We start from the raw sequence: 22278 nt of genomic DNA, 5'->3' as shown, positions 1-22278 counted from the left end.
ATAGAACACAAATAACAAGAAATTAAATCATCTATGAAATTACCTTTGGCTAATCGTGAGATCTTGTTCAGAGAGGGGTGATGTAATATGCTCTGACAGAAGGAAAGTCATGCCTGTTACTGAGAGCATTTCCATCAAAAACTTCAAATATGTGCCTCAGCTGACATTCCTTCCTCAAAGTAAGCAGGATACCTTCATATTGGCACAGTAGGGATACATTGAGCACCAATAGAACTTTTTTCTCCTTTCTTTTTAAAGGTACGAAATGGGACAGTAGTGCTTTGCTAAGATTTTTGACAACATTAAAAGAGAAAAGAAAATGTAAGTCAGCTAGGGAAACCTACCCCCTCCCACCGCTGTGTAGCCAGATTCATACAGAAACAGAGGAAGCTACAAAGAAGAAAGCTTCTTCTGTGCAGCTTATACTCATTGTGAATGCTTAAAAAGGGGGATGCATTGAAATCTGTTCTTAATTCAAAACTGTTTAAGATGATCTTCTTGCCTGGGCTTTTGGAACCTGAATTTGATATGATACACTGTACAACAAAGCTCTAATGACCTCCTACAGATGCCTTGTGTACCATCTATAAGATATGTTTGCTGTCAGTGCCTCATTAAACGTCATAGACGCAGGAGGCCTGAGTACAAGGTTATCATACAAACGGCCCTGTATTCAGATGTGAGACATGAAAAGACAAGGGCTTTTAGCATGTCAAGGTCTAGCTCCACCAGGCTGGAGTGTGACGCAGCCCAAGAATGAATGTGCTGCACACCTGGCCAAGTGATGTCGCCGTGGTAACACCCTGTCAGAGAGTGATACAAGATGCTCTTACACATTTTCAAAGTAAAGGAATGAATGTGTGAGTGTGTCAGCAGATGACTCATCTGAATCACAGTCTTTCTCTTCTTTTTATACTTGTGAGTTAGTTACCTCATCAAATCGACTGATGCTCTACAGTAAGCCCGTCAATACTAAGAAATAATCTAGGCAAAATGACATTTGCAATATTAATATTATGTGTTCTTCTCTCGAAAAGCATCTTTTTAAATAAATATAATATATACATATATATATATATACATATACATATACATATACATATATATAGATATATATACATATACATATACATATACATACATATATATATATATATATATATATATATATATATATATATATATATATATATATATATATATATATATATAAAATCAATAGAATCCTTCAGGTTCTTTTCTGATTTGCATTTGCATGTTCTTTCCATGTCTGCGTTGTTTTCTAGACAGTCACTTTCCTACCAAAGACGTGACCCTTAGATTGACGGCTGGATCTTATTAAATGTCTTTTGCATGTTTGTATACCCTCAGAAGAACTTGTGCGCTAGTTGATTCTTGCCTTATGCATCCTATGCTGCTGTAATGGACTCCAACCCTTGCAACTATGACCTGAGTTCATAAAGCTCAAAGATGTGTGGGTATAGTTTCTTAGAAATTCCACTCATGTCACAATGAAAAATTAAAAAGGCATTTGAGGGTTTGGGGGGGGGGTGGTGGTAAGTGGCAAGGGTAGAAGGTTAGCACAAGGTCATCAGAAGTACAGCAGAGGGACAATGTGAGGGACAAAAAAGACATAGCAGTGTTAGAAGACATCCAGAGGAGACTTACTAGGCTGATTTTGGGATGGAGACCTCTGAGCTATGATGAAAGATTGAAGTAGTCAAAACTTTTCAGCTCAAGCAAACAGAGATTAAGATTTGACATGACTGTGATGGGAATTAGTATATTAAATCCCTACTGGTATTTTCAAATAGCACAGGGACACAATTTTTTTAGGGTAAATTTCATGCAAATGTAAGAAGGTTTTCCTCACATAATGAACCATAAATTGACAGAATAATAATGAAGTAGTATGGTAGACAGTATGACTTTAGGTACATTCAAATTTCAAAGTGATGCTATTTGGGAGAATCAAAGAGCACAGGATTTATGAGCTTGCTGAACTGAATGGCCTGTTTTCATCAAAGGGACATTTGTATGTTTGAGAAAGAGAGGCTGCCTGGGTGGAAGCACTTAATGCTCCTGAAGATTCTAGGGCATGTCTGTCCAACCCTCTTCACACCAAGAATCTGAGGCTAGGGTGAAAACCCCAGAGCTGACAACTCTGACTTTCTACCTTTTACTTTTGTGTTACAGTTCTCCCTTTCTTTGCAGGCATCTTTTTGCAAGCACTGTAAGTATATTTTTCAATTTATCAGGTTCTTTAATTTAGCACCACAAACCTGAAATCCGTGTACATGGATTGAGCACTTGCTCTTTTTGTTTTCTGTGCCATTCTCAGAGTATTCCCAGACAAATGAATCATTTGTATCTTTGGTCAAAAAAGTTTTCTTTCTAGCTACCTGACTGACACCTGCTCATTGGGTTCCATAGCTACAAAGTCCACCATCAATTAGTGGAAAAAAGATGGACTGACAAAGGTAGGAAGTAGTTTAAATAAACAATAGAAAAGACAGATTTTTTTATTCCCAATTTTTATTTTATTTCAGTTTTTCAATAATGTTGTTTTAATTTTGGTTTTGTTTTATGTTTTATTTACTTTGCTTTAACTTTGATTAAAAAAATAACTTGTTTGTAATTTTAGTTGTAGTTTTCATTAACAATAATAACCTTAATCTAGAAAGAGTACTACAGAGACAACAGTTAAAGAGGAAAGTGCTTTTTGGTAATACTGTTCTGGACATGGGGGTAACTCACAGCACCGGCTAGATAAGGGTTCAGATAGGAATAGAGAGGCAGACGGTTTCGTGGTATTAAATTGCTTCATTATACTTTGAGTTATGCCTTATGTTTATTGTGAAAAGCAGTTTTAAATTGGGTTTCTATCATGAAAGGTATTAATTCGACCAAAAAAGAAGGAAAAGAAAACTGAAAACTATTGCCTAATTGTGATGTTGAAGGAATCTTCAGTGTGGAGATGCATATTCTTTCTGTGGGGCATCTAATTTACTCTTACAATTCATTGACTTGCACTTAGGTAGACTGGTTTATACGTGCATACTTTATTTGATCTCACTTCACAGTCTGCAGCTAATTCCTGCCTTGTGGTGTATAGAAATATAGAAAATGGACAGATGCATGAAAATAACAGTACTGTTTGATTTGCTGAAGAAAATGTACGGTAAATAACTTGTTTGGCTTCCCGATTGCTCTGACTGAAGATGCTGAATGACTCCACGGTGCATGCTTTACTGACATTCACTGAATTCCACTCATGAATTCTCCCATACCAACATGTTCTATTAAGAATTTGTCTGTATAAATGTTTTTTATATGGTAGCCTTCAATCGTGTTAAAGAGACACTCATTCTTTGTCACCCATGTTTGAGTCTGCCTGGTGTTAAATAATTGTTGTATGAAAGCCATCTGGAAAATAAATACTGACAACAGCAATTCAAGCTGGTAAAGGTACTCTTGTAGACCAATATGTCCAGCCAGTAATTCATTGCTTTGCTGAGTTTCACAAATTTTAAACTGACAGGCAAAAGACAGAATCAAGAAGATTTCTTCAAAGAAATGTGAGGCGCTCCATGGATTAAGAGATGGTGTTGGGCTGGAAGGGATAACCTTTTGTAAACAGAACCTGTTTAATTAGGCAGCACAAATGGCCAAGCAGCCACAGTCTAAAATATTTTGAGTTTTAACTTTCATGGAAAAATTTGTAACAAATTTCCGGCTGGATTTTTTTCATCAAGGCCTATGAAATAAAACTTTAAACCACAGGCTGTCACAAACAAATTCTAGATACTTCATAAATATATAAACTAAAGTATTAAAGTATTAAATCAATGTAAAAATGTATCTGACTAAATAGAATTTACTGCTCTTTGGCAAAACTATGAGGGAGTCTTACATTAAGTTTATCTTTTCCATATAATAATAGTAGTAATACTAGTAGTAATGATGGCAGAAATTGTTGTAAGAGAGGTAGCAGTAATAGTAGTAATAAGATTTTTACACGAGTAGAGTATAAAAAAATTCTTACTTGCATGTTAAACCAATATATAACACTTCACTGCTCTCTGGCATCATGATAAAATATGACCACATTCAAATACATAACTTAATTTTATTTAAGTGAAAACACAAATCAGGTTATGTTGATCATGGACTGCACTGGGGAAGAATTAGAGAACTGAACTAATGTCTTTAGATTAGTGAATTCAAAAATCTGGCCAGAGATTGTTTGTCAAGCTGGGAGGTGAGTTTCTAGCTTTTCTACTTTACCAATTCTAAAGTGGTCAAAGTTATCAAATCTACTGACTCTAAAAACAGTCTCCTCATTTTTTCCACTATTGCTAAGTGACGTCCTACTACAACATGACAGGGACTGTCAAGAACTTTTCATTTAAGTACTCACAAACAAAACTTAAGGAGAATGGCAGTGATCGTGCTATTTTAAGGGCATATTAGTATGATTTTCAGGGGAAGCAAAAGTTGGTAAATTAAAATCAGAGCTCAATAACTACAGTTCATAAGGTAGCACAAAGCCTGAAGTCCATAATCACAGTTACAACTAAACCACATTCAGTACCTCATTGATTTGCTCAAGCACTAAGTCTCTCTCAAATCCTTCCCTTTATTTTTACAAAATTCAATTGTTTGGCATTTTATTAAGTTTTGTTATTGGACTTCTGTGCTCGTCACGGATTGTCCATAACGAACACCATGTTCAAGCATAGGGGTGTTCATATGTGCACTTGGCACCAGGACACCCTAGGCCTCAGTTCGATGATCGACTTTGTGGTCGTGTCGTCGGACTTGCGGCCACATGTCTTGGACACTCGGATGAAGAGAGGGGCGGAGCTGTCAACTGATCACCACCTGGTGGTGTTGGCTCCGATGGTGGGGGAGGATGCCGGTCAGGTCTGGTAGGCCCAAACGTGTTGTGAGGGTCTGCTGGGAACGTCTGGCAGAGCCTCCTATCAGAAGTAGCTTCAACTCCCACCTCCGGCAGAACTTCGACCATGTCCCGAAGGAGGTGGGGGACATTGAGTCCGAATGGGCCATGTTCAATGACTCTATTGTTGAGGCGGCTGACCGGAGCTGTGGCCGTAAGGTAGTCGGTGCCTGTCGTGGCGGCAATCCCCGAACCCGTTGGTGGACACCGGCGGTGAGGGATGCCGTCAAGCTGAAGAAGGAGTCCTACCGGTCCCTTTTGTCCTATGGGACTCTGGAGGCAGCTGATAGGTACCGGCAGGCCAAGCGGAATGCGGCTTCGGTGGTTGCTGAGGCAAAAACTCGGGCATGGGAGGAGTTTGGGGAGGCCATGGAAAATGACTTTCGGATGGCTTCGAGGAGATTCTGGTCCACCGTCCAGCGTCTCAGGAGGGGGAAGCAGTGCAGTGTCAACACTGTGTATGGTGGGGATGGTGTGCTGCTGACCTCGACTTGGGACGTTGTGGGTCGATGGGGGGAGTACTTTGAAGATCTCCTCAATCCCACTAACATGCCTTCCAACGAGGAAGCAGAGCCTGGGGACTCGGAGGTGGGCTCCCCCATCTCTGGGACTGAGGTCACCGAGATGGTCAAAAAACTCCTTGGTGGCAGGGCCCCGGGGGTGAATGAGATACGCCCGGAGTTCCTCAAGGCTCTGGATGTTGTAGGGCTGTCATTGTTGACACGTCTCTGCAACATCGCATGGACATCAGGGACAGTGCCTCTGGATTGGCAGACCGGGGTGGTGGTCCCCCTCTTTAAGAAGGGGGACCAGAGGGTGTGTTCCAACTACAGAGGGATCGCACTCCTCAGCCTCCCTGGAAAAGTCTATTCGGGGGTTCTGGAGAGGAGGGTCCATCGGATAGTCGAACCTCGGATTCAGGAGGAACAGTGTGGTTTTCGTCCTGGTCGTGGAACAGTGGACCAGCTCTACACCCTCAGCAGAGTCCTGGAGGGTGCATGGGAGTTCGCCCAACCAGTCTACATGTGTTTTGTGGACTTGGAAAAGGCGTTCGACTGTGTCCCTCGGGGAATCCTGTGCGGGGTACTCCGAGAGTATGGGGTACCGGACACCCTGATAAGAGCTGTTCGGTCCCTGTACGATCGGTGTCAGAGCTTGGTCCGCATTGCCAGCAGTAAGTCGAACCAGTTTCCAGTGAGAGTTGGACTCCGCCAGGGCTGCCCTTTGTCACCGATTCTGTTCATAACTTTTATGGACAGAATTTATAGGCGCAGCCAGGGTGTTGAGGGGGTCCGGCTTGGTGGACTCAGGATTGGGTCACTGCTTTTTGCAGATGATGTTGTCCTGTTTGCTTCATCAGGCCGTGATCTTCAGCTCTCTCTGGATCGGTTTGCAGCTGAGTGTGAAGCGGCTGGGATGGGAATCAGCACCTCCAAATCCGAGACCATGGTCCTCAGCCGGAAAAGGGTGGAGTGCCCTCTCAGGGTTGGGAGCGAGGTCCTGCCCCAAGTGGAGGAGTTCAAGTATCTCGGGGTCTTGTTCACGAGTGAGGGAAGAATGGAGCGTGAGATCGACAGACGGATCGGTGCGGGGTCCGCAGTGATGTGGGCTCTGAATCGGTCTGTCGTGGTGAAAAAGGAGCTGAGCCATAAGGCAAAGCTCTCAATTTACCAGTCGATCTATGTTCCTACCCTCACCTATGGTCATGAGCTATGGGTAGTGACCGAAAGAACGAGATTGCGAATACAAGTGGCTGAAATGAGTTTTCTCCGCAGGGTGTCTGGGCTCTCCCTTAAAGATAGGGTGAGAAGCTCAGTCATCCGGGAGGGGCTCAGAGTAGAGCCGCTGCTCCTCCGCATCGAGAGGAGTCAGATGAGGTGGCTCGGGCATCTGATCAGGATGCCTCCTGGACGCCTCCCTGGTGAGGTGTTCCGGGCACGTCCAACCGGGAGGAGGCCCCGGGGAAGACCCAGGACACGCTGGAGGGACTATGTCTCCCGGCAGGCCTGGGAACGCCTTGGGATTCTCCTGGAAGAGCTAGAAGAAGTGGCCGGGGAGAGGGAAGTCTGGGCATCTCTGCTCAAGCTGCTGCCCCCGCGACCCAACCTCGGATAAGCGGAAGAGGATGGATGGATGGATGGATGGATGGATGGATGGATGGATTTTATTAAATAAAATTTTACCCAAAATGCATATGTTTGTGATGTTGTGGGCATACGACAGCAGCATGCAACATTTATCGACATTTGATAATGTTTCATGTTGTTTAGCCTGGATCTAAATTGAATCCTATTGTATCACTAGCACAATACCCGCGCTTCGCAGCGGAGAAGTAGTGTGTTAAAGAGGTTATGTAAACATATAAATATATACATAAACATATATACATATATATACATATCTACATATACACATATCTACATATACATATACAGTAATCCCTCGCTATATCGCGCTTTGCCTTTCGCGGCTTCACTCCATCGCGGATTTTATATGTAAGCATATTTAAATATATATCGCGGATTTTTTGATGGTTCGCGGATTTCTGCGGACAATGGGTCTTTTAATTTCTGGTACATGCTTCCTCAGTTGGTTTGCCCAGTTGATTTCATACAAGGGACGCTATTGGCAGATGGCTGAGAAGCTACCCAACTTACTTTTCTCTCTCTCTCTCTTGCGCTGACTTTCTCTGATCCTGACGTAGGGGGATTGAGCAGGGGGGCTGTTCGCACACCTAGACTATACGGACGCTCGTCTAAAAATGCTGAAAGATTATCTTCACGTTGCTACCTTCTGTGCAGCTGCTTCCTGAAGCGACATGCTGCACGGTGCTTCGCATACTTAAAAGCTCGAAGGGCACGTATTGATTTTTGATTGAAAAACAAACTCTGTCTCTCTCTCTCTCTTCTTTCTCTGCTCCTGACGGAGGGGGTGTGAGCTGCCGCCTTCAACAGCTTTGTGCCGCGGTGCTTCGCATACTTAAAAGCCAAACAGCCCTATTGATTTGTTTGCTTTCCTATCTCTTTCTGACAGGCTTTGCTCCTGACACGCACTCCTTTGAAGAGGAAGATATGTTTGCATTCTTTTAATTGTGAGATGGAACTGTCATCTCTGTCTTGTCATGGAGCACAGTTTAAACTTTTGAAAAAGAGACAAATGTTTGTTTGCAGTGTTTGAATAACGTTCCTGTCTCTCTACAACCTCCTGTGTTTCTGCGCAAATCTGTGACCCAAGCATGACAATATAAAAATAACCATATAAACATATGGTTTCTACTTCACGGATTTTCTTATTTCGCGGGTGGCTCTGGAACGCAACCCCCGCGACGGAGGAGGGATTACTGTATATACATATACACATCCACATATACATATATATATATGCATATACTAATTTACATATCTACATATATATATATACATATAAATATAGACATACATATATACATACATACATACATTCACATATATATATATATATATATATATATATATATATATATATATATATATATATATATATATATATATATATATATATATATATATATATACTGTATATATACATATCTACTTATTGGCTCCTGTATTTAGGATATAGCGGGTTGGATAATGGATGGATGGACATTTGTATGCATAGCCCTATTTGCCCGTTTTCGTTTTTTTTCTTTCTTCAGTAATATTTCAGCAAACCCGGAGCTTGTCAGTTCACATCCTGGTACTGACACCACTGTGTGACCCTGAGGAAGTCACTTCACCTGCCTGTGCTGCAAAAAACAAAAGTAATGTAACAAATTGTACCTCAGATGTTGCAAGTTGCTGGAATAAAGGCATAAGTAAAATAGATAAATATGTATTATACACATAGGAAGTATTAATTTATTTTCAGTCAAGTCATCTGCAGCAAACCTTTAAAAATGAGGGTTTCTCCTTTTTAGTGTAAACTGTGTCTTCTTCATTGAGGTTTTCTCTTGGAGAGCTTTTTTCATTTCATTGAAAATTAAAGCAGCAGCTGCCAAAATATGTAGCTTTCTTATTAATTTTTCAACATTGTGTAAAATAACTTTATAAAGTAACATAAAATGTTTAAATACTGGTTATCCTTTTACACTAAAATATTACTAAAGAGTTACAAAAAAAGTAAAATACATATGTTCTTTTTCTTTAAGGAGATTTAATATTACTGAAGAAAGAAAAAAAAAAATAAAACAGCAAAACGGGGCTATGCATACAAACTTAAAAGGTTTAAATAAAACAGAAATATACACTTTTATTTTTACTTGCTTAACTTGTGGAGGGTGTATCCTGTAGCAAAGCCCTAACTTTTTTTGTGAAAGCCCGTTTCAGTCAATACGTCTTAAAAACAGGTGTAAAGATATTGACAATAAGCTACGCAAACCCACCAAGACATGGAATCGTTTAAATCAAGTATCATTACATCTTCCTTTCTTAAAGAGAAGTAAGGCAGTACTTATAAGCTTACATATATATATATATATATATATATACAGACATACATACATATACATATATAGATATAGAAATATATACAGTATATATCTATATATATCTATATCTCTATATACATCTCTATATATATATATATATATATATATATATATATATATATATATATATATATATATATATATATATATATATATATATATATATATATCTGCGGTGGGTTGGCACCCTGCCCAGGATTGGTTCTCTGCCTTGTGCCCTGTGTTGGCTGGGATTGGCTCCAGCAGACCCCCGTGACCCTGTGTTCGGATTCAGCGGGTTGGAAAATGGATGGATGGATATATATATATATCTATATCTAAATCCCCGCGAAGTACTGCTTTTAAATTTTTATTAAGAAGAAAAGCTTTTTAAATTGAGGGAAAATATCCCAATAGCAATTTGTTAAGGATCTGTTTTTTTGTGAAGCAGCCTTAACACAGCTTTTCCGCTGTTTTATAAACGAACGCCATATAAGGTCTTCCTTTTTCCTTGCTTCGCCAAGGAAGGAGCCTTTTTATTAAATCCAAGGGTTCTTCGCTTTTTTTTTTTGTTTGTTTATTACAATTGTTATAGTTCTGTTTGTATACGACGTTGTCAGTTCAGCACTCAGGTTGTAATATGACCAAGCTGTGCAAGCTTACTGTTAAGAATTCAACGTATAGTTGTACATGAGTAAAGCAATCTTGCCTCAAATCAATGGCAACCTTTTGTAGGTCTATGAACTTAATTTAAAGTTTAGGTTTACACGGTGCTTTCTTTCTGAAGTACCTGCACTCATGAATATGTCTGTATGCGTCAGTCGCTCAAATCCCCGCGCTTCGCACTGGCGAAGTACTGCTTTTAAATTTTTATTAAGAAGAAAAGAAAACCTTTTAAAATTGAGGGAAAATATACCAATAACAGTTTGTTAAGGATCTGTTTTTTTGTGAAGCTGCCTTCACTCGAGTGATCACTTCGAGCTGACTTGCTGGCTAACCATAAGCGTTACCTGGTAGGTAACCACCCATACAATCAGATTGTGAATCAGACTACAAATGCCGTGAATGTAATTACCCCGATGTACATGCTGTCAAATAAACGAACCACACGCCGTTGTGCAATTTTAGGGGCTTCGCCTCTAGCACTGACGTACGAGGTTCGATTCCCGTAAGGGAGTGAAGTGAGTGGGTGGTTACCTACCAGGTAACGTTTATGGTTGGCCAGCAAGTCAGGTAACATCAGCCACGGTGCCTTCAGTTGTGAGAAGCAGATCATAGAATGGATGAAAATAGTTTACTGTCAAATAATGCAAAGAGTACGCGACACGTCTTTCCCCCTTATTCTTGGCTCATCAGGCGTACACACTCACTGCACTCGCTTACGGTAATCGAACCTCGGACGTCAGCGCTAGAGGGGCTTCGCAGCGGTGAAGTATTGCTTTTAAATTTTAATTAAGAAGAAAAGAAAACCTTTTTAAATTAAGTCTTAAAAAGAGGTGTAAAGATATTGACAATAAGCTACGCAAACCCACCAAGACATGCAATCGTTTAAATCAAGGCACGAGTCGAAAAACACCATCCCATAATATTAGTTAACAATTAACACATTTCTATATGTATTGTAAGCATACAATACAACTGATAATATGTTGCGCTTATTTATCTGGTGTACTGACATTTTTGCGCGTTTAACGGCTGAAATCCAGTTCCAGTTATGACCATTACGCGTAGAATTTCGAAATGAAACCTGCCTAACTTTTGTAAGTAAGCTGTAAGGAATGAGCCTGCCAAATTTCAGCCTTCTACCTACACGGGAAGTTGGAGAATTAGTGATGAGTGAGTCAGTCAGTCAGTCAGTCAGTCAGTCAGTGAGTCAGTGAGGGCTTTGCCTTTTATTAGTATAGATTAATTTTGTGATCTCAGTTCTCCATTTAAACATGAAATTTAAAGTTTTTCTCAGCCATCTCTACAACAACATGAGGTAAGTAACATATAAAAAATGTAGCATTTTTGGGTGGAGTTTTCCTTTAAGACCATGAAGTAATCTTATAGCTGCAAAGATATCTAATGGAAAACATCATATGCACCACGTACCTAGGTACACTCAAGAGTTTTAATGCACATCCTAAAAACAAAATGGAGTAAATCATGACATAACTGCCATTCTGGACAAAAATAAAAATAATAAATAGAACATTACTTTAACAATCCTGATAATAAATTTCAGAGTCTGAATGAATCTATAGACCATCTGTACTAGGCACAGACCAACCTTGAATCAGACAACAGTCCATTACAAAGCACACTAGGTGCCCATAGTCACTTGATTTGAATCACCAGATACTTTAAAATGTACAACTTTGGGGAGAAAAAGGAAAACCAGAGTATGCAGAGAAAACACAAGGGAAAATGTGCCAACTCCTCAGAGATCTGAAGATTGTGAAGAAAGCTAAGCAGAATGTTAATCATTCTACTTTTAAAATTCAAACTGATTAAAATGAGATCACAAACAAAAGTGAACATCTCTTTCTGCACATAACAATACAGCATATGTGTTGTGTTGATAATGCTATTAACAATAGCAAAAGGAAGGTTTGAAATCACTTGGTCATGAAGCTACACTGGCTCGCACATAACCAAAGGGAGAACTAATACGATGTCATCTTAGAATAGGCATCTGATCATGTTTTAAAAATGACGTTCAAAGCTAAACTGTCTTGACTCAGTACTGGTCAATGGGAAAGGGAGGCAGAGGCTATCTCAACTGCAATGGATGCAAGGTAGGATGGGGAACATATGATCACAGAACACTCTGTTATACCACATTAGATACATCAATTGACACCAGAGTCCCCCAGAAACAATTTAAATGTATTGCAAACTGCCACTGAATACATGTACAAAAATATTAAAATGAGCAACACCCAAGCTACAGGGTAGACAACAAAAAATGAATAAATTTGTTTTAGAGCAACCCGGTGTTAACCGTCCATTCCATAAGTTAAACTGATTTATGAGACATGGAAATTACTTCTGGCTTCCTTTACAAATTCAAGCCACGCAACAGCTAACAGAACAAGGGAATGACGCCACTGATCATTTCTGAAAACATCAGTCACCTGCAAAAATAGCAGCATTTTGAGGAATGACGAGCCTAAAGGTAAAGCTCAAGCAAAATGGTAGAGAAATTTTTAATGTATGGTACATACTCAGATGACCTTTTCAGTGAAATTAAATTGGTGGCCTTTAAAACCTACTCAGCCCAGCTAATGTTGTTTTGGTAAAATGAAAGAAAACGTTAAAGTGTTGCAGTCACAAAGGAATCGTACCCAGATGTACAGTTTTTAAAATACTCCAGTCACCTGTATGAAAAAGTGTTTGCTAGAAGGCATAAAATCATACCAAACTTCACAGATAAAAGGAATCTAACATGTTTGGTTGGTAAACTGTCCCAATATGCCATCCAGATGCTTTTCAAAAATTGTCAAGGTCTCACGTAAAGCATAGCCATTACAAAGAGACAGAACAAGAAAAACATGATTTTCTAATTTAAGATGACAAGCACACAGAAATGTTACATTTAAAGTGAAACTTCTGCCAAGTACACATTTTTATTCATACTGTTGATTTATTCATATCCTGGACATCAGGCGATGTGCTTATGTCATCAGCAGGCAACACAGGAGCATGCGACTGAGCAGATGCAAGTCAGCATATGATGACACTGGCACCATTTTAAAATTAAACTAGACAGCTTTGTGAAATGAGCAGAATGAAATGAATACTGTACATACACCACATGACTGATCCAACTAAGCGGCCAAAAATCCTGACCTCAAAGTAACAATGTCTTTAAATGATTCTCTAAAAAGTAAAACAAATGGTCAGCAATCCCATCTATGAAATATATCAATATATCCCTGTTCACCTCCTCTAAAGAATATTGAACCCTTAACAAAGAGAATAACAATCAACTTTGTTGTTGAGTAAATACTAGACAAAATTAATTTATGGTTTACCTGATTACTAGTACATGTTATAATGACACATGGACACAGAGCAGTCATTTAGAAATTACACTATACAGTAAGCACTGGAAGCTTACGTGACAGTTGAAGAGAGGAGAATCAAAGGGCGGCATCATAGTTTACAGTCCATGCGGTGCCTTAGCCACTAAGTTCCACTGCCTGCAATCCATTGATGCTTGAATGCAACAAAAATAGATTATGGGTATAGACACATAACATGGATGTGGTGAAATGAATGCTCAGAAACGCAAGCACGTCAGGCAGAAATTGGGGAAAGCAAGACTTATTTGTCTGTTTTTGTGACAGAACACAAAGATACATTGCACAGCATAGCCTAAAGGAGGTACTGAAATAAAAAGAATACATGGATTGAATATGTCAGACAGAAAAAAGTGTTTTTATATATATATAAAATAAACTTATGAAAAAAATTAAAGGAACACTTTGGAAACACATCAGATCTCAATGGGAAAAAAATCCTGCTGGATATCTCTACTGATATGGACTGGGTAATGTGTTAGGAACGAAAGGATGCCACATTATTTGATGGAAATGAAAGTTATCAACCTATAGAGGGCTGAATTCAAAGACACCCCAAAAATCAAAGTGAAAACATGATGCGTCATGCTAGTCCATTTTGCCAAAATTTAATTGCAGCATCTCCAAATTGTATTCAGTAGTTTGTATGGCCCCCACGTGCTTGTATGCATGCCTGACAATGACAGCACATTCTCCTAATGAGACGACGGACGGTGTCCTGGGGGATCTCATCCCAGATCTGGACCAGGGCAACACTGAGCTCCTGTACAGTCTGAGGTGCAACCTGCCGGCATTGGATGGACTGAAACATAATGTCACACCCAGAGGTGTTCTATTGGATTTAGTTCAGGCAAGCATGGAGGCCAGTCAATGGTATCAGTTCCTTCATCCTCCAGGAACTGCCTGCATACTCTGACCACATGAGGCTGGGCATTGTCGTGCACCAAGAGGAACCCAGGACCCACTGCACCAGCATAGGGTCTGACAATTGGTTCAAGGATTTCCTCCCAGTACCTAATGGCAGTCAAGGTACTGTTGTCTAGCCAGTAGAGGTCTGTGCATCCCTCCATGGATATGCCTTCTCAGACCATCACTGACCCACTACCAAACCGGTCATGCTGAACAATGTTACAGGCAGCATAACATTCTCCACGGCTTCTCCAGACCCTTTCACATCTGTCACATGTGCTCAGGGTGAACCTGCTCTCATCTGTGAAAAGCACAGGGATGCCAGTATAACTGTATATATAACTATTTTGTGCACTAACCACTATCACAAAGCAGTTTTATAAAGCAAACAAGAACAATAAAGTAAATGGTCAAGGAACTCAATTACAAGGTAGATAACAGAAATATTGAAAAGTCCTAGAATCAAATTGAAGGAAGTATACACAGGAGTCGGGATCTGGAGATTAGAAATGCTCAGTTTGAAAAAGAGTTAAAACATAAGAAAACCAAGTCTAGAAAAACTGAAAATTTGAGAAAAAAGAATGTCTCAAGCACAAGCTGAATATAATGTCTTACCAACCGACACATGGAGTTCCTGGAATGATTTCAACAGAGCCTTACAAAAACAGTCGATTAATGGGGATTATGGGATAGAAGTAAAGGAAGCTGGCTGCAAAAGTCCTTGTGTGTCTAAAACATTGATAAAGGATAAAAATGAGAAGCAAGTATTCTTGGGTGTGGGAATTTACATCATCATAGATGTAAGATGATGAATTTTGAAGATGAATGGTAGCAAGCAGGAAATTATTGTGCTGAAGGCAATTGAAGTCAGGGTTGCCTTTCTTACTTTTGAACCTATTGTAATCTATAAGTACTGTATTTAATGGAAACAAATGGGAAAAGAAGTAGAGGATTAGAACAAGAGACACTGACTGCATGGAGTTTAGATATTTGTATTGTGTCTACATTATTTCTCTTCAGGTGCTCTGGTTTTCCTCCCTTATACCTACATTTTACAAGTTAGGTATAATTAGCCATAGATCAGTGAACATGGCTATGTGCAAGTGTGTATTCTTGGATGGACTGACACATAGTACTGGCTTCTGCACTGAACCCAGTGCCACCAGGATAAGCCTTACTTCACGTGACCCTGAAAACTGTTTAAACTGGCTTGATCACAGATATATGGATGAATGTGTTGTGTGGTGTAAGGCAGGGAAAAAATATCATGAAACATGCTTATACATATAGAACAAAATCCACCCATGGGAGATTCACCAAACAGCATATACAATATTTGTGAAAGGAAACTCATGTGAACACGGGCAGAATAAACAACAACCACACAGAAGGCACTCCAGTATGAAAATGAACTGTGTTACCATAGGAGAGCTCTTAGATAGATAGATAGATAGATAGATAGATAGATAGATAGATAGATAGATAGATAGATAGATAGATAGATAGATAGATAGATAGATAGATAGATAGATAGATAGATAGAACTTTATTTGTCCATGGGGGGAAATTGTCTTTTTACAAAAGCTATTTAAATAAATAAATAAATAAACAAACACACTTTGGTCAAAACACACTATAGCTGATTGAAACTGATGATTGAGTCCAGTGATAGATAGATAGATAGATAGATAGATAGATAGATAGATAGATAGATAGATAGATAGATAGATAGATAGATAGATAGATAGATAGATAGATAGATAGATAGAAATGCACGAATAGCTATCATGCAGTGAAGAATAAGAGCTTACAGTCAATATGGGGCGACACTGGCAACGGCATCGGCTCAATCACAAACGGCAAAGCTCGTATTTAGCTTCGTATCTGTTTCCTTATCTTTCTTTATTCCTATTTGAAAGCAGGTAATAATTTTAACACCTATCGTTCGTTACACGCCTTTTTTCTTAGTTCCATTTGCATACATTGCTAAACTCGGTTAACCCAATTTACCTTTTCGGTTAAATTACATTTTTTGTTTAAAATCATGGCGTTTCATAAGGATGAGAGACACGTCAATCCGTGTTTTGTTTTTTTTGTTTTTTTTTTTATAACTGATCTGGGAAAATACGGCTTTTTTTTACCTATATTGTACAAAACGAACCAATATCATTAACCGATAAGAAAAAGCCCCAATGATCTGTGGCAAAACAATTTTCATCCCTCTGCATCTGCCCACTGTGATAACTTTAACATTTTTAGAGTGTGTGTGGTGGGGAGTGGGTAAGAAACGGGAGCGTGACGATGCCAGAGCGGTGGGAGGGGGTTTCCCCATTCTCCCTGGAGCATTTCTCCACGTCTGTTTGTCGGGTATTCCCTGATCAACGTTCTAAATGTTGGTTTATGAGATGTTAGCGTTTGGGGGCTGTAACTCCGAATTTAGCATATTTAGGGATGCCCTTGTTTATCCGTATTCCACAGCGGTTTATGAGGGTATTCCCATATTAGCATTTCGATCATCTGCAAGGTTACAAGGTTTCTATGATTCGCGATCAAGTAAAAATGACAATTTTCTAAAAGTTATTAAAAACCTTACTATAACATATTTAAGACATACTTGATTTAATCGGCTGCATTTCGGTCTGGCTTCAAGCGCCCATTGACCAGTCCACAGCGTTGCTTAATTGCACAATTATCTGGCCATGACGAGCGTCTTGTTGTACATATATGTTTACATGCGTGTGTGGACGTGTGCAAGTATGAAGCAAATTTGTGCTAATATTGGGCGATGAAGCCAATGCAAATTGAAGACTGATTGGTTTGCCTTTTACCTTCTTTGGTTGACTTATCTTTTCCTGGCGTGTATGTTCTCGCTGCTTTGTGTATGTGTATACCGTTATTAGAACAGACAGGGTCGAATAAGGTTAGGGGGCTGCCATAAGGCAAGTAGGGGAGTCGTGGTGAGAAAATCAAGATGCCCGTCTAGTCAAGGCTATTTAAGCATTGCTATTAATTATCGTGATCTGATGAAGCCGAACTCGTTATTGATGTTCGTGTCTGAAAAAATAAAATGCTGGACCTGTGAACGAGAGTGACATCTCCGTTGGAGTTAAAAAAAAAACAAACAAACAAAAAAAAACGCCCGCTTATATATTACACGTTTACTTATTTTGAAGTGGCACTCAGTCATGTGGCTGAAAAACACTAGACAAGTCAGTTATTGTGTGCTCTGTTCCGTTAGTTGCAAAAGACACTTTATTTAAATAAGAGAAAACAACCTTTAGCAAAAAAATAATAATAATAATAATAATAATAATTAACACATCCCTATATTGAGGGAGTAAAGGTAATTTGGTATATAAGGTCGTTTATAAAGCAGAAAATAATCAAGTGTTAGTAAATAAAAGCAGATTGTACCCCAATAAATTAAGAAAAAAAATATATATATATATAAAATAAATGATTGATTGCATTTCCATCACGCCACTGCATATCTAATGGATTTATCACTTGCTTTATGCAGCCATGCACTGAGCTGGTCAGTTTCCAGGAACATTTGGAGCCAGTACTGTGTTTTTGGGGTTAGTGATTCCCCTCGCTAGAGAAGACATTCCAGTTGCAAGCTGTCTGACTTGTAGCCAGACATTTATGGCTACAAGTCTTACGTCAGTGCCTGCTATCTCAAAAGGAATATTGTGCTTTACAATGATTTTTCCTTCAGGGAGCAAATTTGATCTCCTCATGCCTGTGGTGACATCACAGAAACACTCCTGGAAGGAACATTTTTGCACTAACCTCAGTATCATTAAATTAGGCCAACTTGATTCAGTCGTATAATATATTCTAAATATAATTTCATTCCCTGAGGAAAAGTATCATTTGTGAAATGGGCTACAAATTGTGCTCTATATATAGATATCTTCCAATAAAAGTAACATTAGTTCTGAGGATCACATCCTTGCTTAATATTTAATGCCATTCATCCTGCCTTCATTGCATGAAGCATGGACATTCCTTTTGCCAAAATGAATCCTGAACTGCTTTTGAGAGGTCTTTTCACCTGCAGGTGAGCTGAGGCCTTGGGAGGGGAGGGGCTTGCTTAAAATTAGAAGGACATTTAGACCCCTCCCTTTACTTTTTCATATATATTTATCCAGACATGTGTGCTGTTTGTCAGTCTTCGGAACCAACACTATTTCTCCCTTTTTACTTAACAAATAGCATTTGGATTTCACCTGTTTTGAAGTACTGTACTAAAAGAAGAAGAATGTCTGATATTTCTTGCAAAATGTTAAAAATCATAAAGAGTCTTAGAACAATTTAATTTCTTTTCCTCTGGTTTAATATTTTAATAACGAGAAAATGCAACATCTTTCCGATGATCCCTCACTAAAAGGCTCTCCAGACCCATGGCTGCTCATTAAATCATGCCCTGCTAGCTGCTGATCTGCATGTTTCAAGCGTTGAAAGGGGGATTCCCACATGAGAAACAGAAGAGAGAGCTCTCCACTGTTCAGAAACGGGGCGGGACACATTCATGAAGGCAGCTTAAAGTTTGACAACCGTATTTTTCCCGACTTGCTCACTTGTCAATGTTACAGTGAAGCTCCTGACATTCTATACATTGTATAGACATTTTTCTTTCTTTTTTAATCCACGGATTTCCTCCTGGAGGGACGAAGCATTCGATGCACAACGCTTTTAATGCTAGGCTACTGTAATTAATGCAAATTGGGTTTGTGTTTCTATCCAATGAAACATTATCATATAAAGTCGACTGATAGATAACAAGCAATTTCCTTAAAAGGCAACCCTGCACTGTCCAGGGTGCTACTGCTTGCCCACATAGGTTTGCAAACAAAAAGCCTAATAGGCAGGCAGACTGCAAAGGTAATAGAAAATAACACCATAAAGCCATAAACAGAGACTGAAAAGACAAAAGGCATTTGCTTAATTTATTTCGGGAGGGTGATTATTAGTCAGTCACACGGATACAAACACATGCCACTGCATCATCTCACCTGATCCTTGCAAAAGACAAAAAAAATGTATCGTGCTCTGAACGTAAAAAGAATAAATGCGATGTATACGCCACACGTATTTGCACAAATTCACGGGCATCTTTCACGACTGCTGAAGCGAGTCGGACGCGTGCACTTTAGTGCAGATCGGAGAGTGCACGCGTTGCATGTGCCCGTTTTGTGCCATACATTTTTGCTGTGCGATATTTAGCTTAAAAAATCTGATCCTGCTAGCAGCTTAAATGCATTGCCATTTATTCTACCACACAGGTGCATTATATACATAACACAGCATAAAATATTTCAATAGTCGAGGGAAAAGCACGCAGAAAAAGTATATAGAAAAAATAGTACCTTTCATCCAGTCTAACACTTGCTTGGGTGTCCATTTGCTAATAGGTTCCATAACCAAAGCCATAGCCGAAGTCAGTTTTCTTTCACACTCTTCAGAATGCTTGAAGTGATTAAAAATTTCAATATATATTTTGTGAGATGTATGCTTTCAAAGCATGGCTGAATGAGGGTACTGGGAAGGATGGTGCAGTCCACACGCATTCACATACACACACACGCACGCGGCGGAGCTGGCGAACCCGACGTCCCTCCTGCTTAGATCCCCGCACTGTGTTACTCTAATCGAGTCAGGGGCTGTGTGAGCTGAGCGAGTCTATAGCACCTCCCCACTGCACTCTGCAGCAGCAAAACCCGGGCCACATGAACCAGGAAATGGTGCAGTGGTTGGGAGAAAAAGCGCTCACCGCCAGCCTGGAGTAGTACATTCCACTAGAAGCAGCCACAGTATGTGTCGGGCGTGTGCGCATCCTCTACCGCCCAGTGAGGTGTACCAATCCCTCATCTCTGTATAATGAGCATCATCGACTCACTCTCCCTTAATAAACACCACGAGCGGATTGCACACACCAGTTAGTATTTTTTCTGTGCACATTTCAGTACAACCACATAATTGATTGCATTTTGCTTCACTGTGCTTGGTTGCTGTTCTGGGTGCTCACGGTGAAGAGCGCTATATAATGTAAAAGGGCAGTCAGATTTTTCGCCCGCGCCTTGCTTTAAAGTGGTATACAGCACTGAATCCGTTTTTAAAAAATTGTTAGCAGTTGTCGTCAATAAAAAAATAATAGCAGTATATGTATAATGGAAGAATACATGTGATCATCAAGATGAAATATACGAAGCAAACCAGGGCTTTGGCCAGGAATAAACTCATGTTGATGGCACACTAAGCGATGAATACAAGCATCTTCTTATCATTGAGCATAAATAAGGATCGCCGAGAATCCCCCTCACAGCAGATCACACTGCTCACACCAGCACAACTTTGCTGATCAGTCTTTGAAGCGATGTAGTGGCGCAGCAATTAACTTAGCTGATTTTCTTCTCCTGTACCCAATCACCTTAAGTACAGAGTTTTCCCCTACCTAGAACCAGTGAGTGTGGCCAGCTGTATTACTTTTTGCGTTACGCTCAGCAGTGTCTGTATATTGTGCAAAACTCCTACGAAGCTACATAATAGTAAAGGTGAGCACAGGCTCGGGTCCATGAGAACACAGACATGCAGTAAATAGCATGCAGAATTCGGTAAGAGGCCTCGCGTATAGGAAATGTGCTGGCAACGCAACCTGCTGCGCCACCACAGGGATTTTATATAGCCATGAAATAGTTTAAAGATCGTGCTTCGTGCAGTGTTGTTTTCATTTAGTTTGTGGGCTTTCTCTGAATGTTATGGAAAGTTAATTATTCACACCTACAGTAAAAGCTTGTCTAAAGCATGGAAGCCCTTAATAAGTACAACGCCCTTCTAGACGTGGTAGTGAAACTTAACCTTAACCATGGTACATAACGCATTAAATCATTTCATTAACTGATCAATCAATAAGTGAACTATTCAAACAAAATTACGATGTGTCGCTTCTAAGACGCCGTTTTGAGGTTTCTTACCCTAACACATGCATATGAAAGGTTCTGCTTCACCAATTACACTAAATACCTGACGGAACTGAAAGTTAACATCTTCGCGTATATTTATACTTGGTATATTTATACTTGGTATACTGCGCACATAAATACAGGGCACGCAGCTTAATGAAACATTGTAGTTGTAAACCGTGAAAAGTGTTTGATGGCTGCTCTTCCATTTAAAAGTCTGGTTTTTTTCCGATGAGGTGCTTAAATAGCTTTTCATGTGTTTTCCTTTACTCACGATGCTCACGAAGTCACTATTCTAATGTACGGGACAGAATATCCGTTACTTCTGCATATGAGCCAAGGACAGACATTGTGATTGTTTTAAAAAATTCAGAAACTTTAATAATAGCTTAAACGGATACTATGAATGTATGCAAAAAAATGGGGTTCTGGATTCAGGAACTTGGGGTTAGGGCTGCCGCCTCCCATCTTACTATCTAAGTGGAATACAGGTTCTACCGTGTCCCACTGGTTCCAACAAGGCTTCCTTCCAAATAACTTGCATTTTAGTTTATAGGGTCGATAAAACTGTTGATTCGTTTCAGTTACTTAGCTTATACGTACAAATTGCCAGTTTGTTGTAGATGCTTTCAATCTATGTTACTTGTTTCTGTCAGTCGTATTTTGCTGTTTATAGCTGATTGGCCGGAACAATATAGTTCCTTTAAAATTGCACTTTCTAACCAAGTTTCGAACGAGTATTAGAAGGGTCAGCAAATGAATCTGATTTCACGGTTCGAATTTGAAAAAGTGTAATTCCTTAAGTTTTCATTTAACGTTTTGCTTTGCCCGCAGCGCTGAGTAATTTATTCTAGGCTACCTTGAGCCAAACGGTTGTTAGTCTGGAGGCCG

The 22278-nt window shown here is 39.6% G+C and overlaps 1 protein-coding gene across 4 annotated transcripts in view; it reads right to left on the bottom strand.

Moving 5' to 3' along the window:
• The window catches only part of si:ch211-26b3.4 (connector enhancer of kinase suppressor of ras 2), a 597975-nt gene extending 577651 nt beyond the window's left edge, over positions 1 to 20324 (bottom strand). For all 4 annotated transcript variants that reach the window (XM_051935079.1, XM_051935080.1, XM_051935081.1 and 1 more), the window contains exon 1: positions 19795 to 20324. In XM_051935079.1, coding sequence (XP_051791039.1) covers positions 19795 to 19858 — 64 coding nt within the window. In that variant the 5' untranslated portion in view covers positions 19859 to 20324. The remainder of the gene's footprint in view (positions 1 to 19794) is intronic.
• Between the last annotated feature and the right edge of the window lie 1954 nt (positions 20325 to 22278).

This window comes from Erpetoichthys calabaricus, chromosome 12 (assembly GCF_900747795.2).
Source record: "Erpetoichthys calabaricus chromosome 12, fErpCal1.3, whole genome shotgun sequence".
NCBI classification, from domain to species: Eukaryota; Metazoa; Chordata; class Cladistia; order Polypteriformes; family Polypteridae; genus Erpetoichthys; species Erpetoichthys calabaricus.
Note: the sequence above shows the minus strand (reverse complement) of the source record. Positions and strands in the feature narration are given on the sequence as shown.